Here is a 20700-nt window from a genome sequence, read left to right as displayed (position 1 = left end):
CAGAGATCTATTAGCCATAGAAGAAATGTTACTGACAACTGGAAAAGTTACTGAAACTCCCTGCAGAGTCCGGAGGAGCGATGAACCCCTGACCCTGCAGCCGGGGGTCATTCCCCCCCAGTAAGTATATCACAGGACATGGACAGCAGACACCCTGTGGGGTACGGTGGGGATACAAACCACTGACCCTGCAGCTGGGGTTCATTCCCCTCTACTAAGTATATCACGGGACACGGACAGCAGACACCCTGCGGGGTCAAAAACTACAAACCGCTGACCCTGCAGTCGGGGGTCATTCCCTACAGTAAGTATATTCCGGGACACGGACGGCAGACACACTGCGGGGTCCGGAGCTACAAACCGCTGACCCTGCAGCCGGGGGTCATTTCCCCCCAGTAAGTATATCAGGGGACACGGACAGCAGACACCCTGCGGGGTCCGGAGCTACAAACCGCTGACCCTGCAGCTGGGAGACACTCCCCCCGGTAAGTATATCAGGAGACACGGACAGCAGACACCCTGCGGGGTCAAAAGCTACAAACCGCTGACCCTACAGCCGGGGGTCATTCCCCCCCAGTAAGTATATCAGGGGACACGGACAGCAGACACCCTGCGGGGTCCGGTGGGGCTACAAACCGCTGACCCTACAGCCGGGGGTCATTCCCCCCAGTAAGTATATTCCGGGACACGGACAGCAGACACCCTGCGGGGTCTGGAGCTACAAACCGCTTACCCTGCAGCCGGGGGTCATTCCCCACCCAGTAAGTATATTAGGGGACACGGACAGCAGACATCCTGCGGGGTCCGGTGGGGCTACCGACCGCTGACCCTACAGCCGGGGGTCATTCACATGGACATGGACACCAAACAGCCGGGAGTTATAGCGACGCGTCCGCCATGTTTTACCATCCTCGATGACCTCTAGCAGCGCTGCTCACCAGACGTGGTTCCGTAGTCCTGCGGTCCGCACCACTGCCTTTACAACCCGCTAACAGATTCCAGCTGAACGCCCACTAATAAGCGTCTATCTTACCGCCGCGGCAGTCCCGTAGTGAAGGCGGATCTCATCCCCCGCCGACGGCATTATCACTTGTGAAGAGGACAAATCAACAAAAAGACATTTCTTTAAGTGATCCGTTGCAAGTTAGCAGATGGTCCGGAGAAATACGAAGAGATCTCAACCCCCGAAGATCAGGAAAGTGTATTCTGTGCGCTACAATAAGCTGGTCTGCAAGGTCGCAGTAGTCTATTTCCCAGCAGCCTCTGGGGGACAGCTCCCTATACAATATTGCCGGCTGTCACCTCCAGATTTATTCTTCCTTTCACCAGAAAATTCTAAGAGAGCGGAATGCGTTAGCGGTCAAACGGCCGACGTATGGACCTGCCGCCAGCGGTTGACTACCCCAAGAAGTGCCTGGATCTCAGCGCCGAAGAGTTTGTGCCCGGTGATGATAGAGCCGGAAAGCCTCAGCGGATTTAGGGCTCTTCCACACTTGCCGTTTTTTTACACGTGATATCGCTGCGTTCTTCTTTTTTTATCGCACAAAAAAGTTTGTGCTTTTTTGCGATTTTTGTGCGATGCATTTCTAACATTAGAAAGTCCCATTGACAAGAAATCCTTAAGGGATCTCAAACCGGCATAATGGACAACTCTGGCCATCTAAAGATAGCAGACTTTGGCCTGGCCCTCAATCAGACCGAGGGCATTACAGGATATGCCGGTACCCCTGGATATGTGGCCCCAGAGGTCATCGTGGGGCACGAATATGCCGCTGACTATTTCTCACTTGGGGTAATTATTTTTCAGTTGACGACGGGACAGCGAAGCTCCAAATGTAAGACCGCAGCTCTGCAAAAATACCACCTTAATGGCGACTCTAAACGGATAATTAAGGAGCTTCTGTGCAACAACCCAAGAAAAAGACTAGGAACGACCAGCTCCATAAGATCACATCCATTTTTAAAAGCTATTGATTGGCAAGAAATAGAAGAGCTCAAAATAACACCACCAGTGCTACCATCTGCACCCCTAGTGACCAGGAGTACATCAATGAGGCTGGTGCTACCATCTGCACCCCTAGTGACCAGGAGTACATCAATGAGGCTGGTGCTACCATCTGCACAAATAGTGACCAGGAGACCATTAATGAGGCCAGTGCTACCATCTGCACACCTAGTGACCAAAAGTACATTATTGAGGCTGGTGTTACCATCTGAATCCCACGTGACAGTAAGTACATCAATGAGGCCGGTGCTACCATCTGCACCCCTAGTGACCAGGAGTAGATCAATGAGGCTGGTGCTACCATCTGCACCCATAGTGACCAAAAGTACATCAATGAGGCTGGTGTTACCATCTGAACCCCACGTGGTCAGAAGTACATCAATGAGGCTGGTGCTACCATCTGCACCAATAGTGACCAGGAGTACATCAATGAGGCTGGTGCTACCATCTGCACCCATAGTGACCAGGAGTACATCAATGAGGCTGGTGCTACCATCTGAACCCCTAGTGACCAAAGTACATCAATGAGGCTGGTGCTACCATCTGAACCCCTAGTGACCAAAGTACATCAATGAGGCTGGTGCTACCATCTGAACCCCACGTGACCAGAAGTACATCAATGAGGCCGGTGCTACCATCTGCACCCCTAGTGACAAGAAGTACATCAATGAGGCTGGTGCTACCATCTGCACCCCTAGTGACCAGGAGTACATCAATGAAGCTGGTGCTACCATCTGCACCCATAGTGACCAGGAGACCATCAATGAGGCCGGTGCTACCATCTGCACCCATAGTGACCAAAAGTACATCAATGAGGCTGGTGCTACCATCTGAACCCCACGTGACCAGAAGTGCATCAATGAGGCCGGTGCTACCATCTGCACCCCTAGTGACCAGAAGTACATCAATGAGGCTGGTGCTACCATCTGCACCCCTAGTGACCAGGAGTACATCAATGAGGCTGGTGCTACCATCTGCACCCCTTGTGCCCAGGAGATCATCAATGAGGCTGGTGCTACTATCCGTACCCCTTGTGCACAGGAGAACATCAATGAGGCCGGTGCTACCATGTGTACCCCTAGTGATCAGGAAAACATCACTGCGGCCGGTGCTATCATCTGTACCCCTTGTGTCCAGAAGATCATCAATGAGGCTGGTGCTACTATCTGCACTCCTATTGACCAGGAGACCATCAATGAGGCTAGTGCTACTATCTGTACCCTTTCTGCCCAGGCGAACATCATTGAGGCTGGTGCTACCATCTGCACCACTTGTATTCAGGAGAACATCAATGAGACCGGTGCTACCATCTGCACCCCTTGTGCCCAGGGGAACATCAATGAGGCCGCTGCTACTATCTGCACCCCTTGTGCCCAGGGGAACATCAATGAGGCCGGTATTACCATCTGTACCCCCTGTGCCCAGGAGGACATCAATGAGGCTGGTGCTACCATCTGCACCCCCTATGCCCAGGAGGACATCAATGAGGCCAGTGCTACCATCTGCACCCCTTGTGATCAGGAGAACATCAAAGAGGCTGGTGCTACAATCTGCACCCCCTGTGATCAGGAGGACATCAATGAGGCCGGAAATACCATCTGCACCCAATGTGCCCAGGAGAACATCAATGAGGCCGCTGCTACCATCTGTATCCCTTGTGCCCAGGAGAACATCAATGAGGCTGGTGCTACCATCTGCACCCCTTGTGCCCAGGAAAACATCAATGAGGCTGCTGCTACCATCTGCACCCCTTGTAATCAGGAGACCATCAATGAGGCTAGTGCTACCATCTGCACCCCTTGTGATCAGGAGAGCATCAATGAAACTAGTGCTACCATCTGCACCCCCTGTAACATCAGAAGACCCCAGGACCTCTGCCATTTGTACCTGGAGACCATCAATGAGGCCGCTGCTACCATCTGCACAACTTGTGACCAGGAGAACATCAATAAGGCTGGAGCTACCATCTGCACCCCTTGTGCCCAGGAGAACATCAATCAGGCTAGTGCTACCATCTGCACCCCTTGTGCCCAGGAGACCATCAATGAGGCTAGTGCTACCATCTGTACCCCACCCCTTGTGATCAGGAGTGCATCAATGGGGCTGGTGCTACCATTTGCACCCCTTGTAACATCAGAATACCCCAGGACCTCTGCCATTTGTACCTGGAGACCATCAATGAGGCCGCTACTACCATCTGCACAAATAGTGCCCAGGAGAACATCAATGAGGCCAGTGCTACCATCTGCACCCCTTGTGCCCAGGAGAACATCAATGAGGCTGGTGCTACCATCTGCACCCCCTGTGATCAGGAGAACATCAATGAGGCTGGTATTACAATCTGCACCCCTTGTGATCAGGAGAACATCAATGAGACTGGTGCTACCATCTGTACCCCTTGTGCCCAGGGGAACATCAATGAGGCTGGTGCTACCATCTGCACCCCTTGTAACATCAGAGGCACCTGGGACCTCTGCCATTTATACCCGGAGACCATCAATGAGGCTGGTGCTACCATCTGCACCCCTTGTAATATCAGAGATATCTGTGACCTCTGCAATTTGTACCGGGAGAACATCAATAAGGCTGGTGCTACCATCAGCCCCCCTTTTAACATCAGAAATACCTCCGACCTCTGCCATTTATACCCGGGGACCATCAATGAGGCCAGTGCTACCATCTTCACCCCTTGTGCCTAGGAGACTATTAATGAGGCCGCTTGTACCATCTGTACCTCTTGTAACCAGACAAACATCAATGAGGCCGCTGCTACCATCTGCACTCCTTGTAACATCAGAGGCACCTGGGACCTCTGCTATTTATACCTGGAAACCATCAATGAAACTGCTGCTACCATCTGCACCCCTTGTGCCCAGGAGACCATCAATGAGGCTAGTGCTATCATCTGTACCCCTTGTGATCAGGAAAGCATCAATGAGGCTGGTGCTACCATCTGCACTCCTTGTAACATCAGAGGCACCTGGGACCTCTGCTATTTATACCTGGAAACCATCAATGAAACTGGTGCTACCATCTGCACCCCTTGTGCCCAGGAGAACATCAATGAGGCTGGTGCTACCATCTGTACCCCTTGTGCCCAGGAGACCATCAATGAGGCTAGTGCTATCATCTGTACCCCTTGTGATCAGGAGAGCATCAATGAGGCTGGTGCTACCATCTGCACTCCTTGTAACATCAGAGGCACCTGGGACCTCTGCTATTTATACCTGGTAACCATCAATGAAACGGGTGCTACCATCTGCACCCCTTGTGCCCAGGAGAACAACAATGAGGCTGGTGCTACCATCTGTACCCCTTGTGCGCAGGAGACCATTAATGAGGCTAGTGCTATCATCTGTACCCCTTGTGATCAGGAGACTATCAATGAGGCTGGTGCTACCATCTGCACACCCTGTAACATCAGAAGACCCCAGGACCTCTGCCATTTACACCCAGAGACCATCAATGAGGCCAGTGCTACCATCTTCACCCCTTGTGCCCAGGAGACCATTAATGAGGCCACTTGTACAATCTGCACCCCTTGTAACCAGACGAACATCAGTGAGGCCGCTGCTACCATCTGCACTCCTTGTAACATCAGAGGCACCTGGGACCTCTGATATTTACACCTGGAAACCATCAATGAAACTGGTGCTACCATCTGCACCCCTTGTGCTCAGGAGAACATCAATGAGGCTGGTGCTACCATCTGCACCCCTTGAAACATCAGAGGCACCTAGGACCTCTGCCATTTATACCCGGAGACCATCAATGAGGCTGGTGCTACCATCTGCACCCCTTGTAATATCAGAGATATCTGTGACCTCTGCAATTTGTACCGGGAGAACATCAATGAGGCTGGTGCTACCATCAGCCCCCCTTTTAACATCAGAAATACCTCCGACCTCTGCCATTTATACCCGGAGACCATCAATGAGGCTGGTGCTGCCATCTGCACCCCTTGTGATCAGGAGAACATCAATGAGGCTAGTGCTACCATCTGTACCCCTTGTGCCCAGGGGAACATCAATGAGGCTGGTGCTACCATCTGCAGCCGCTATGATCAGGAGACTATCATTGAGGCTGGTGCTACCATCTGCACCCCTTGTAATATCAGAGATATCTGTGACCTCTGCCATTTGTACCGGGAGAACATCAATGAGGCTGGTGCTACCATCAGCCCCCCTTTTAACATCAGAAATACCTCCGACCTCTGCCATTTATACCCGGAGACCATCAATGAGGCCAGTGCTACCATCTTCACCCCTTGTGCCTAGGAGACTATTAATGAGGGGGCTTGTACCATCTGTACCCCTTGTAACCAGACGAACATCAATGAGGCCGCTGCTACCATCTGCACTCCTTGTAACATCAGAGGCACCTGGGACCTCTGCTATTTACACCTGGAAACCATCAATGAAACTGGTGCTACCATCTGCACCCCTTGTGCCCAGGAGAACATCAATGAGGCTAGTGCAATCATCTGTACCCCTTGTGATCAGGAGAGCATCAATGAGGCTGGTGCTACCATCTGCACCCCCTGTAACATCACAAGACCCCAGGACCTCTGCCATTTGTACCTGGAGCCCATCAATGAGGCCGCTGCTACCATCTGCACAACTTGTGACCAGGAGAACATCAATGAGTCCGGTGCTACCATCTGCACCCCTTGTGCCCAGGAGAACATCAATGAGGCTGCTGCTACCATCTGCACCCCCTGTGATCAGGAGAACATCAATGAGGCTGGTGCTACCATGTGCACCCCTTGTGATCAGGAGAACATCAATGAGGCTGGTGATACCACCTGTACCCCTTGTGCCCAGGAAAACATCAATGAGGCTGATGCTACCATCTGTACCCCTTGTGCCCAGGAAAACATCAATGAGGCTGGTGCTACCATCTGTACCCCTTGTGCCCAGGAAAACATCAATGAGGCTGGTGCTACCATCTGTACCCCTTGTGCCCAGGAAAACATCAATGAGGCTGGTGCTACCATCTGTACCCCTTGTGCCCAGGAGACCATCAATGAGGCTGGTGCTACCATCTGCACCCCTTGTGCCCAGGAGAACATTAATAAGGCTGGTGCTACCATCTGTACCCCTTGTGCTCAGGGGACTACCAATGAGGCTGGTGCTACCATCTGTACCCCTTGTGATCAGGAGAGCATCAATGAGGCTGGTGCTACCATCTGCACCCCCTGTAACATCAGAAGACCTCTGCCATTTGTACCTGGAGACCATCAATGAGGCCGCTGCTACCATCTGCACAACTTGTGACCAGGAGAACATCAATGAGGCCGGGGTTCTACCATCTGCACCTGTTGTGCCCAGGAGCACATCAATGAGGCTAGTGCTACCATCTGCACCCCTTGTGATCAGGAGAACATTAATGAGACTGGTGCTACCATCTGTACCCCTTGTGCCCAGGAAAACATCAATGAGGCTGGTGCTACCATCTACATCCCTTGTGACCAGGAGACCATCAATGAGGCTGGTGCTACCATCTGCACCCCTAGTGACGAAAATAACATCAATGAGGCCGATGCTACCATCTTCACCCCTTGTGCCCAGGAGAACATCAATAAGGCTGGTGCTACCATCTGTACCCCTTGTGCCCAGGGGACCATCAATGAGGCTGGTACTACCATCTGTACCCCTTGTGCCCAGGAGACCATCAATGAGGCTAGTGCTACCATCTGAACCCCTTGTGATCAGGAGAGCATCAATGAGGCTGGTGCTACCATCTGCACCCGCTGTAACATCAGAAGACCCCAGGACCTCTGCCATTTGTACCTGGAGACCATCAATGAGGCCGCTGCTACCATCTGCACAACTTGTGACCAGGAGAACATCAATGAGGCTGGTGCTACCATCTGCACCCCCTGTGATCAGGAGAACATCAATGAGGCTGGTGCTACCATCTGCACCCCTTGTGATCAGGAGAATATCAATGAGGCTGGTGCTACCATCTTCCCCCCCCCCCCCCCTCCTGTGATCAGGAGACTATCAATGAGGCTGGTGCTACCATCTGCACCCCTTGTAACTTTAGAGGCACCTAGGACCTCTGCCATTTATACCCGGAGAGCATCAATGAGGCTGGTGCTACCATCTGCGCCCCTTTTAACATCAGAAACACCTCCGACCTCTGCCATTTATACCTGGAGACCATCAATGAGGCCAGTAATACCATCTTCACCCCTTGTGCCTAGGAGACCATTAATGAGGCCGCTTGTACCATCTGTACCCCTTGTAACTAGACGAACATCAATGAGACTGGTGCTACCATCTGCATCCCTTGTGCCCAAGAGAACATCAATAAGGCGGGTGCTACCATCTGTACCCCTTGTGCCCAGGAGACCATCAATGAGGCTAGTGCTACCATCTGTACCCCTTGTGATCAGGAGAGCATCAATGAGGTTGGTGCTACCATCTGCACCCGGTGTAACATCAGAAGACCCCAGGACCTCTGCCATTTGTACCTGGAGACCATCAATGAGGCCACTGCTACCATCTGCACAACTTGTGACTAGGAGTACATCAATGAGGCTGGTGCTACCATCTGCACCCCCTGTGATCAGGAGAACATCAATGAGGCTGGTGCTACCATCTGTACCCCTTGTGATCAGGAGAACATCAATGAGGCTGGTGCTACCATCTGCACCCCTTGTGATCAGGAGAACATCAATGAGGCTGGTGCTACCATCTGCACCCCTTGTGATCAGGAGAACATCAATGAGGCTGGTGCTACCATCTGCACCCCTTGTGATCAGGAGAACATCAATGAGGCTAGTGCTACCATCTACAGCCCTTGTGATTAGGAGAACATCAATGAGGCTGGTGCTACCATCTGCATCCCCTGTGATCAGGAGAACATCAATGAGGCTGGTGCTACCATCTGCACCCCTTGTAATATCAGAGATATCTGTGACCTCTGCCATTTGTACCGGGAGACCATCAATGAGGCTGGTGCTACCATCTGTGCCCCTTTTAACATCAGAAACACCTCCGACCTCTGCCATTTATACCCGGAGACCATCAATGAGGCCAGTGCTACCATTTTCACCCCTTGTGCCTAGGAGACCATTATTGAGGCCGCTTGTACCATCTGTACCCCTTGTAACCAGACGAACATCAATGAGGCCGCTGCTACCATCTGCACTCCTTGTAACATCAGAGGCACCTGGGACCTATGCTATTTACAGCTGGAAACCATCAATGAGACTGGTGCTACCATGTGCACCCCTTGTGCTCAGGAGAACATCAATGAGGCTGGTGCTACCATCTTCACCCCTTGTCCCTAGGAGACCATTAATGTGGCCGCTTGTACCATCTGTACCCCTTGTAACCAGACGAACATCAATGAGGCTGGTGCTACCATCTGCACCTCTTGTAACATCAGAGGCACCTTGGACCTCTGCCATTTACACTTGGAGACCATCAATGAGGCTGGTGCTACCATCTGCACTTCTTGTAACATCAGAGGCACCTACGACCTCTGCCATTTATACCTGGAGACCATCAATGACACTGCTGCTACCATCTGCACCCCTTGTGATCAGACAAACATCAGAGACACCTGGGACTACCGCCATCTTGGAAACCACAATGATTGTCACTGGGCACAAAGGCAGAATGCAGATTCATCCCACCTCTAAATTGTCAGAGAACGGCCGGTGGAGCCATTGGAGGTCTTCCTACCAGACAAGGCCACAGCCTACATGTCTCTTCCGGACCAGCAGGCTGCTGTTACAGGACGCTGCAGTGTGAGTGTAGCCGGACCTTTACAGTTCACAGCCTTTATTAGACATAAAGCCACAAATATCTAGAGCGATGGACTAAACATCGGGCCACAATGGACCCGACATCTGCACACTACAGACTAGTCTCTGGGCTTTCCTGACCCCATAACTGTAGACACCTCCATGCTGAACCTGTGGGAAACTTAGATTTGTGCTTTAACTTAGTTCTTGCATTTGTGTCCCACAGCTTAAAGACATTGGATAAGACTGAAGTAAGCCGGACAAGACGCGACTGCTCATCTTCCTGGCCGGCGCTATGGAGCAGGAAGACCGCAACATGGAGCGTCCCTGGAACCGGAGCGCTCTACCCCTCTAGCACTACTTCTGGGACGGTGGCCTGCGGAGGACAACATCTGGGGTCACTGCAGACAGAGGAGACTTAATAAACTTTTTGTTTGTCTCTTGCTGCCAACCGGCGGTATTACGTGACGCTATACTAATAAATACTAGTTCTACACTAACAGCAGCGACTATTCCAGTTATTGGTTGTTGGAAACTGTTATATCTGCTGGGACATAAGACATGAAGGCAACAGGAACTACGGGACCGGGCTTCTTGCTTGTCGCCATCTGCACATTGCTCAAAGGGGTATTCCCATCTCAGATGCTTTATGTCCACCCCAGGTCGTCGGGGACCCGCACCCATTTCCGGTTCTGGGGTCGGAAGGGTTGGGGGAGGGGTCCAGAGGACTAAAACAGTGGCTCCTGTAACCCCCTATAGGTCAACAGGAAGTTTGCAGACATCCCAGCAGCGAGAGCTCCGCTGTTCCTGTAACTTAGGGACTGCGGAGACAACACAGCTAACTCTGCTACATTGTTGGCAGAACTCAGACTGACTTCTATGGGAGTTATGAGAAGAGTGTAGCCCAGATGACCCAACACCTCAGATTCATCTCCTCATGTTTGGCCAATATGGGATCACCCCTTTAATTAAGGGGAAAGAAATGATCCTCCACTTCTTATCCGTTTGTGAACGCTCCACCATGAAAGGTCAGAAAAGCGAAGTGACTCCATAAGACGGAGCCGTCCTACAGACTTACCAACTTCTGAGCAACGAGAAGAGGAAACTTTTAGTGTCACATGTAGTGTGGCAAATGGTTTAATCTGGCCACGCCCCTTTATGCTAAGCCACACCCCTTTGCACCCTCACAGTGCTCATGCCTCCCAACCACCCCGGATTCTGTGGGACAATTCTGGATTCGGGATGCGGTCCCCAGCGGAAGCCTCGCCCCCAATCTAAGGGCCCTTTTACATGGACATCCAGCGGGAATCTGAACAATTATCACTCAGTGTAAATGCTGACCGGACTGAACGCCAAACAAAATGTGTCTGCCTCTCATTCGTTGCTCAGTTTCTGCATTGTAAAACTGATCGGCGTGTGAACAGGCGGTATCACTTATGAAGGACGGCCCGCTGACTGTGATTGTTGGTGGGCGGGAATGATCCCTGGCTGCTCCGCCTCCATTCAGTGAGCAATGGTCGTTCCAATGACTATGGCTGGGACGGCTGTCAGGCATCTGCGCCCAATAGGTCGTCCCATGTGAAAGCCCCATTACTCACTTGTAGTTCCAGTGTAGCAGCAGCTGCTGTAATCAGTGAGACCCCTGACCTCTCCCAGTGTCTGCAGTCCTGCATGCAGAGAGGTCAGAGGTCACACTGATTACACCAGCGACTGCCGAACCAAGACAAGAAGTGAATTTTGCTTCTGGGGTTGCTACGGCTGGAGATACATTATGGGGGTCACTATTACTACTGGAGCCACGATGGGGAAAATTATTAGTACTAGTGCCATTGTTTAAACTGGGGCCACTAATGGAGACACTATTACTATTGGGGCCACTAAAGGGTCCCTACTACTATTGGAGCCATTAAAGGAGTCACTACTACTATTGGAGCCATTAAATGGGTCACTACTACTATTGGAGCCATTAAATGGGTCACTACTACTATTAGGGCCACTAATGGAGACACTGTTACTACTGGGGCCACTAAGGGAGACACGATGACTACTGGGGCCATTAAAGGGGTCACTACTATTATTGGGGCCACTAATGGTGGCACTATTACAACTGGGGCCATTAAAGGGGTCACTACTACTATTAGGGCCACTAATGGAGACACTGTTACTACTGGGACCCTTAAAGGGGTCACTACTACTATTGGGGCCACTAGAGGGGTCACTACTACTATTGGGGCCACTAATGGAGGCACTATTACTTCTGGGGCCATTAAAGAGGTCACTACTACTATTGGGGCCACTAATGGAGGCACTGTTACTACTGGGGCCATTAAAGGGGTCACTACTACTATTGGGGCCACTAATGAGGGCACTGTTACTACTGGGGCCATTAAAGGGGTCACTACTATTATTGGGGCCACTAATGGAGGCACTATTACAACTGGGGCCATTAAAGAGGTCACTACTACTATTGGGGCCACTAATGGAGGCACTGTTACTACTGGGGCCATTAAAGGGGTCACTACTACTATTGGGGCCATTAATGGAGGCACTATTACTACTGCAGCCATTAAAGGGGCCACTACTACTATTGGCGCCACTAATGGAGGCTGTATTACTACTGCAGCCATTAAAGGGGTCACTACTAATATTGGGGCCACTAATGGAGGCACTATTACTACTGCAGCCAATAAAGGGGCCACTACTACTATTGGCGCCACTAATGGAGGCAATATTACTACTGCAGCCATTAAAGGGGTCACTACTACTATTGGAGCCACTAATGGAGGCACTGTTACTACTAGAGGGGTCACTACTACTATTGGGGCCACTAATGGAGGCACTATTACTTCTGGGGCCATTAAAGGGGTCACTACTACTATTGGGGCCACTAATGGAGGCACTATTACTATTGAGGCCATTAAAGGGGTCACTACTACTATTGGGGCCACTAATGGAGGCACTATTACTATTGAGGCCATTAAAGGGGTCACTACTACTATTGGGGCCATTAAAGGGGTCATTACTACTATTGGGGCCACTAATGGAGGCACTATTACTTCTGGGGCCATTAAAGGGGTCACTACTACTATTGGGGCCACTAGAGGGGTCACTACTACTATTGGGGCCACTAATGGAGGCACTATTACTTCTGGGGCCATTAGAGGGGTCACTACTACTATTGGGGCCACTAATGGAGGCACTATTACTTCTGGGGCCATTAAAGGGGTCACTACTACTATTGGGGCCACTAGAGGGGTCACTACTACTATTGGGGCCACTAATGGAGGCACTATTACTTCTGGGGCCATTAGAGGGGTCACTACTACTATTGGGGCCACTAATGGAGGCACTATTACTTCTGGGGCCATTAAAGGGGTCACTACTACTATTGGGGCCACTAGAGGGGTCACTACTACTATTGGGGCTACTAATGGAGGCACTATTACTTCTGGGGCCATTAAAGGGGTCACTACTACTACTGGGGCCACTAATGGAGGCACTATTACTTCTGGGGCCATTAAAGGGGTCACTACTACTATTGGGGCCACTAATAGAGGCACTATTACTTCTGGGGCCATTAAAGGGGTCACTACTACTATTGGGGCCACTAATGGAGACACTTACTACTGGGGCCATTAAAGGGGTCACTACTACTATTGGGGCCACTAATGGAGGCACTTACTACTGGGGCCATTAAAGGGGTCACTACTACTATTGGGGCCATTAAAGGGGTCACTACTACTATTGGGGCCACTACTACTATTGGGGCTACTAATGGAGGCACTATTACTACTGGGGCCATTAAAGGGGTATCTTATGTATTACTGTTTCCAACGCCTGTAATCTGAGGGTCACACTTCGCCCCGGTAGTGATTCTTCATCCCTCCCGCGGCGGCTGCAGCCTTTTGGCACCGCTGTGTATACTGACTCCTCCCGCTGAAGCGCTAGAGAGGGGGAGGAGTCCATATATCCAGCAGTGCTGAGGGATGAATACGGAGGATCCGCTGCTGCTATGTACTGGGGCTCAGAGGGGAGATCAGCGGCGCCTCCAGACACAGGATGTAACTGTATAACTGCGTGCGGCCCCTTTATAACCCGCCGCACTGAGGGTCTGAGCTGTCAGGCCGCCTGCACACCGGCGGATTTACATAGCGGAGTCTGCTATGGCGTCCGCCTCTGGATACCGCAGCAAATATCGTCCACCGATGCGGTTAAATGCTTATTCTTCCACACGAGCGGAAAGCAACTGTGGTTTTCACTCGCGGAGGAAAAAAAATCGCAGCATGTCCTATTTTTGCGTGGATTCCGCGCAGACGGCTTCCATTAAAGTCAATTAAAGCCAACAGATCTGCGGTGCTCCCGCAATTATATTGCACAAAGGTTGTGGACTCTGCGTCATCACTCGTCTGTGGGTCGTTTACTAGCCGTTACCCGCCTGGCGCTCGCAGTCATGTGACCAGTATGGCGGTTGTTACCATGGAGATGACTGGAGACTCGCGCCGCCTGCACACGGGCGGAAATCCCGCGGCGGTATTTCCCGCGGGATTTCCGCCACTGAAAGTCTGCATAGGAGTGCATTACAATACGCACTCCTATGCAGACGGCCGCGGTTTGGCCGCGCGAAATCTCGCGCGGCAAACAAACCGCGGCATGTCCTATTTTTGTGCGGGGCTCGCACTCACCCGGCCGCCGGCTCCGGTCTGCGCATGCGCCGGCTGCGCCGCAGCCGGCACATGAAAGCCGGGGCCGCCAGGCGCGGGTGAGTACGCGCTCGTCCCTGCAGGCTCTCGGGTCGGGTCCCGCGGCGAGAATTCTCGCTGCCGGATCCGACCTGCTCGTCTGCAGGCGGCCTTATAGATGTGAGGGGGGATTTATGGGGAAACGCAGAGCGGTAAGAGTGCGGTATCCGCCGCCTGCTGGTGCCCCTTGTAAGCTCCTGTCTGGGCATGGGGAACTACAAGTCCCAGCAGTATCAGCTCTCAGCAGTAACACACGGGGAGACAACAAGACATTCCTAGTAAATCAGCGCCGGCTGCCGTCACCCCGCGCCCGTCCAGAACAGCAGGGCTGCCGGGTAGCATCTACTCTGCCGCCACCTACCGCAGCCGGGACCCCAGCATGGCGGCACCGCGCCGGATCACATTGACGGGACCTACAGGCTACACGGAGCAGCGGCTGCAGGACCTGTGGTGACGTCAGGGCCACCTGACCAATCACACTGCTGTTACCATGACAACCACCAGAGCTAAAAGGTTACAGTGGGCTAAAGGACCTATGATGACGTTGCGGCCATGTGATCAGTCAATTGACAGGACGGGCGGTGCTGGCCGCTGTCTGCGGGCTCTTCTAGATTGGGGATTAGTGGTCATATAACCGCTGGGTGGCGTACTCTGCCCCGCGCCCGGGGCTAGGCTGCGGTAGGTGGCGGCAATCGCTGTTACACGCAGCGATTATCCTTCAAATCCGCACGAACCAACCGTTATTTGACTGCTAATCATTTGGTCTGTAACAGGGCGGCTTCACACGAGGCCACGTATTTCCCCGCTTCACGTATCTGCACGCAATACTGAGCAATTTGTGCCGGACACGCCCCTTCCACGGAGTAAATGCAGTTTAGCCTCACGAGGGCCATATGGGTTTACACAGAATTGCGCGGCGTGTTTCACATTCGCATGCCTCTTCAGTATTCACGCCTCCCGTAGACTTCTAAAGGGCCTTTGCTGTGTAATACGCAGAGAGATCGCGCCGGACGCATTTATTGCGCATGCGGACGGATGTCCAACAGCGGGTTCTGCTTTCTGCACACTCTGGATGGATATTTTACACGCGTCTACAGGCGTGCCCTCAGATGTGGCCCTTCTCGGTAATTGTGCCCTCAGATGTGGCCCTTCTCGGTAATTGTGCCCTCAGATGTGGCCCTTCTCGGTAATTGTGCCCTCAGATGTGGCCCTTCTCGGTAATTGTGCCCTCAGATGTGGCCCCCCCTCGGTAATTGTGCCCTCAGATGTGCCCCCCCCCCCCCCTTGGTAATTGTGCCCTCAGATTTTTTCCCCCTCGGTAATTGTGCCCTCAGATGTGGCCGCCCTCAGATGTGGCCCCCCTCAGTAATTGTGCCCTCAGATGTGGCCCCCCTCAGTAATTGTGCCCTCAGATGTGGCCCCCCTCAGTAATTGTGCCCTCAGATGTGGCCCCCCTCAGTAATTGTGCCCTCAGATGTGGCCCCCCTCAGTAATTGTGCCCTCAGATGTGGCCCCCTCAGTAATTGTGCCCTCAGATGTGGCCCCCTCAGTAATTGTGCCCTCAGATGTGGCCCCCTCAGTAATTGTGCCCTCAGATGTGGCCCCCTTAGTAATTGTGCCCTCAGATGTGGGCCCCTCAGTAATTGTGCCCTCAGATGTGGGCCCCTCAGTAATTGTGTCCTCAGATGTGGGCCCCTCGGTAATTGTGCCCTCAGATGTGGGCCCCTCAGTAATTGTGCCCTTTGATAAGGCCCCTTACCCTAGTAGGTCCTCTGGCCACCCAGCATTGCCATGGGCACAGACATCGGGTCCCTGGGGTCAGTCACCTAGTCCGGCAGTGTCATAGCCCATCCTCTGTATCCTGTACTTGGACCGCGCTGCAGAGACACAACGAGCAGGACTAACAACCCTCTATATATACACTCTCACTGTCAGTAACTCTGCATCCAAGGGGCGGGGGCCACAGCCGAGGAGACAGCGGGGTAGACTTGTCACGGGGCTCTACCATCTGCTCCCCTGGGGGCAGCACGGGACCCAGCCAGGTTACTGCTGTGGGAGTTTCACAGGGTAACCCAGTATGCTGTTTACCTTAAGGCCTCCCTCACACAGGGCGTTTGCAGAAACCCAGCGTTTTTCAACGCTGCATTACTACAGATTCCGCCCCGTTTCAGCAGCGCTGGCATACTTTATGCCAGCGTTCTGGCTGTTTTTTCAGCTCGGCTGAAAACGCACCCAAGAATGCTGAAAAGAAAAAACAAAAGCAATACTCACCTAGCCGACAACCAATCACAGCACTCTATTGCCGGAGGCGGGGTTCTCAAACCTGGCCTACGGCAATAAACTTGTGAATGCAGGGGAAGCCCAGATCAGCGGCAGAGACCAGCGGCCGCGACCCGGACTGCAGCGGCTAGGTGAGTATTGCTTTTGTTTTTTCTTTTCAGCATTCTTGGTGAGTATTATTATTTTCTTTTTTTTCTCTAGCCAGCTGGGACAGATTTTCGGGGTAGGGCTTCTATTACAAGCCCTCACCCCGAAAATCGGTGAGCAGTTAACGCTGCCAAAAACGCGGCACCAAGTGTTGCCGCGTTTTCAGCAGTGCTAAAACCGCTGCCCATTCATTTCAATGGGCGACGTAGGGCTGAAAACGCCCCAAAATAGAACATGCATCGCTGTCAAAGCGCAGCGTTGGGAGGCGCTGCGTTTTCAGCCCTGTGTGAGCAGCCCCATTGAAATGAATGGGAGTGTTGTACAGCGTTTAGCGCTGGGCTGAAAAGGCAGCGCTAAACGCTGTACAAAACGCCCTGTGTGAGGGAGGCCTAAGTCCTTGTCACTCGTGACGCCACCGCTCCGTCCTCTGTGGTGAATCCAGAAGTGGTCCACACACAGGGATAACGTTATCAGCAAAACCGGGAACGGTCGGCAGAGCTCTTACTCCAAGGTTACAGTCTAAAACGTTACATCAGCCAGCAGGACATCGGTGTGACAGGGAGGATTCACAGGGTGACAGACGAGGCCACAGTCCCAGTTATTGGGGGGGGCGCTCTGTTCCCGGCCACTCTCCTCTCCAGCTCTCTCCAGCTCTCTCCAGGTCAACACTCCCATTCTGCCTGGCAGCTCCTCTCACTCTCTCAGTCCTCCACGTTAACAGCAAGCAGGCCTGGGTGGACAGGGCCCAGGGCAGACATCAGACATCAGCCTCTTCCATCCTGGGGATCCTCATAGGACGAGGCGCAGTTTCTCCTACTCACTAAGAGGTTCTCACTCAAACTAACTTGCAGACTTCTCTCTAGACTGCCGCTTGCTAACTCTCTGACATAGCATCATTGCATACTCATATATGAAACATGATCACGTGGCACACAACAAGATACATTTTCCAGACATAACCCAAACATTAACCCATTCAGTGCTGCAGAGCTGCAATACACATCACAAATGCACACACATATGGAGGGGCCCTGTTAACTCTGGGTCACTGCAACTCTCCGAGAAGGAGTATATATGTATACACTCATTGTCAACATACCTTCCCTAGAAGTGATAGATATATATTTTGGGCCGCCTCTAGCTTGGATACAAGATGTGATACAGACGGGCATGTAGGCTCTGATCCTGTTGTATCACCACTAGATTGTATACACGATGTGACGCGGACGGACATGGAGGCTCTAGTACCCTGTTGTACCACCTCTAGCTTGGATACAAGATGTGAGCTGGGTGGGCATAGAGGCTCTAGTACCCTGTTGTACCACCTCTAGCTTGGATAAAAGATGTGAGCTGGGCGGGCATAGAGGCTCTAGTACCCTGTTGTACCACCTCTAGCTTGGATATGTTAGGGGTCTTAACCAGACCGTTCAGCTGATGCTGTCTGCTTCCGAATTAGTTTAGATATAAGTACTCATAGACAACTCAAATGGACGACCACACGGCACGCGGTTAGCCAAAGAGAAGTGAAGTTTATTTAGCGAAGCACAGAAGATATATAGAAGCTTGCTTACGTAGGATTTAATCACTGCGCATGTCCAAGGTCGTTGGACATCTGGAGAAAACAATTAACAATAAGTCTTTCAAAGACACCGGCTACAAGGACAATACATCAACACACTGTGATAAGTTTATCAAAGCAAAAGTATCCTTTAACTACTTTCCCAGGACAGCATGAGAAGGAGAACAGATAATAATTCATATGAGAACAAGAACAGAAAGAAAATAAGAGAACAGTTTCAGAGAAATTAAAACCTATTTTTCTCCTATTTATTCAAAAGAAGGGAAAACTAGAATTAACCCCTCACATTCCCCCATTTGGACATAAGGTTCACCATCATGCTAGGTACATTCACCCGAGTGGTGCCAGCTCCTGCCAGATTCCCTAGAGTCATGTGGTGGTCCCGAAGTCCACCTGGGTTAAAGTTTAGCAAAGGCTCCTTCGCTACAGCGCGCAATGCAAGACATGATTAACTTTATAACAACATATATGACGAGCAAAATCATTACCATTTGAAGTATACTTTGTAAAATTCCCATAAACCATCCTCCTGGGCCAGAGAACCAATTAGCGGGATTGAGAAAGCTAAATGTGTAACCCCACCAGCTATCTCCGTTCTCTGAATTTTCTTTGTCCATGCAAGCAGTTCTTTCGGCGGAACAGGAACAGCCAGGAAAGGAAGACTAGTGGCAGTTACTGGTGCGTGTGTGCAAATCCAACAGTCCTTCACCCGTGAGGTGTTCAGTCCATCTACCAATATTTGGTGGTGTCTAACAAAGTGGTTCTGGGCACTGTGTCCAAGCTTAACTTCCTCATATGGGGGCAAAGCATGGAGTGAGGAGTCCAAAAAGTCCAACAATAAACAAAATGTCCTTCATTTTTCCTTATCATAGGGGGCGAAGCAGGGCGTGAAAAGTCCCATTAGTCCCAAAACAAGCAACAGTTCCTTCAACTTTCACTGAAGTAGGTGTGGTCAGCAGAACTCGATGGGGCCCCTCGAATCTGGGCTCTAGGGATTTCCGGACACGCCTCTTTACGACCACCCAGTCTCCAGGTTGCAGAGAGTGTGATCCCTCTAAGTTGTCTGGGTCTGGAATAGAAGAAAAGACTAGATTCTGTGTTACTTTTAGTTGGTCACACAGGTGCTTTACATATCCGGCTACTGTGTCATAGCCCTGCTGTAGGGCCTGTGGATGATACAGCCCCAATCTTGGCACAGAGCCAAACAAAACTTCTTTTAACTTAAGCGTACCATTTAGTCTTTTCACTTTGCCTGAACTCTGCGGGTGGTATGAAGTGTGAAACGCTTGTTCCACCCCAAGGGCTGACATCACCTCTTGCATCACTTCACCTGTAAAATGTGTACCTCTGTCACTCTCAATTGTCTCTGGTACCCCAAATCTACATACAAGTTCTGACACAAGTTTAGTCGCTGTGCATTGTGCGGTGGCTTTGAACAGGTCCACCCACACAAGGACGTACTAATACCTGCCTGATTTGGGAAGCTGGATGTAATCGATTTGTAATCTCTGAAAAGGATACAGTGGTCTGGGTGTGCACTTCCGGGTGGGTCCTCACCACTTGACCTGGATTGTGCAGGGTGCACACTTCACATGCCTTCACATATGCCTTCGCCAACCTGTCGAACCCTGGAGCATACCATACCTTGTCCACAACAGAAACCATAGCATTCCGAGAGCCATGCACTTTCCCGTGAGCTAGGACGGCGAGGTGGGGGTAGGCAGCCGCTGGTAAACACACTGTGTCTCTCATTTTCCATACATCATCTACGTACCTAGCTCCTGCCTTGGTCCACTGCTCCACTTCATCCTGTGCGACGCTAAATCCCACATCAGCAAGAGTGGTGGGACCAAGATCCAACTTACAGCACATTGCCTTGGTCCACTGCTCCACTTCATCCTGTGGGACGCCAAAACCCACATCAACAAGAGTGGTGGGACCAAGATCTGGCGTCATGTCCAGGAGAGCTGCAGCCTTGGCTGCCTTATCCACTCTATCATTCCCCTTGCACTCTGGTGACTGCTCCTGCGTGTGTGCTTTAACCTTTATTATGGCCAGCTGTACCGGCAACATGATGGCCTGCATTAATCTACCTACTGATACACCATTCTTAATGGGCTTGCCTTGTGCTGTGAGAAAGCTTCTGGACCGCCAGATGGGTCCATAATCGTGTGCAATACCAAAGGCGTAC

General features: G+C 51.6%; 1 protein-coding gene across 1 annotated transcript in view; it reads right to left on the bottom strand.

Moving 5' to 3' along the window:
* HIBCH (3-hydroxyisobutyryl-CoA hydrolase) overlaps positions 1 to 14988 on the bottom strand; it is a 93108-nt gene extending 78120 nt beyond the window's left edge. Inside the window, exon 1 of the mRNA XM_066577095.1 lies at positions 14865 to 14988. Coding sequence (XP_066433192.1) covers positions 14865 to 14884 — 20 coding nt within the window. The 5' untranslated portion in view covers positions 14885 to 14988. The remainder of the gene's footprint in view (positions 1 to 14864) is intronic.
* Between the last annotated feature and the right edge of the window lie 5712 nt (positions 14989 to 20700).

This window comes from Eleutherodactylus coqui, chromosome 8 (genome assembly GCF_035609145.1).
Source record: "Eleutherodactylus coqui strain aEleCoq1 chromosome 8, aEleCoq1.hap1, whole genome shotgun sequence".
NCBI classification, from domain to species: Eukaryota; Metazoa; Chordata; class Amphibia; order Anura; family Eleutherodactylidae; genus Eleutherodactylus; species Eleutherodactylus coqui.
Note: the sequence above shows the minus strand (reverse complement) of the source record. Positions and strands in the feature narration are given on the sequence as shown.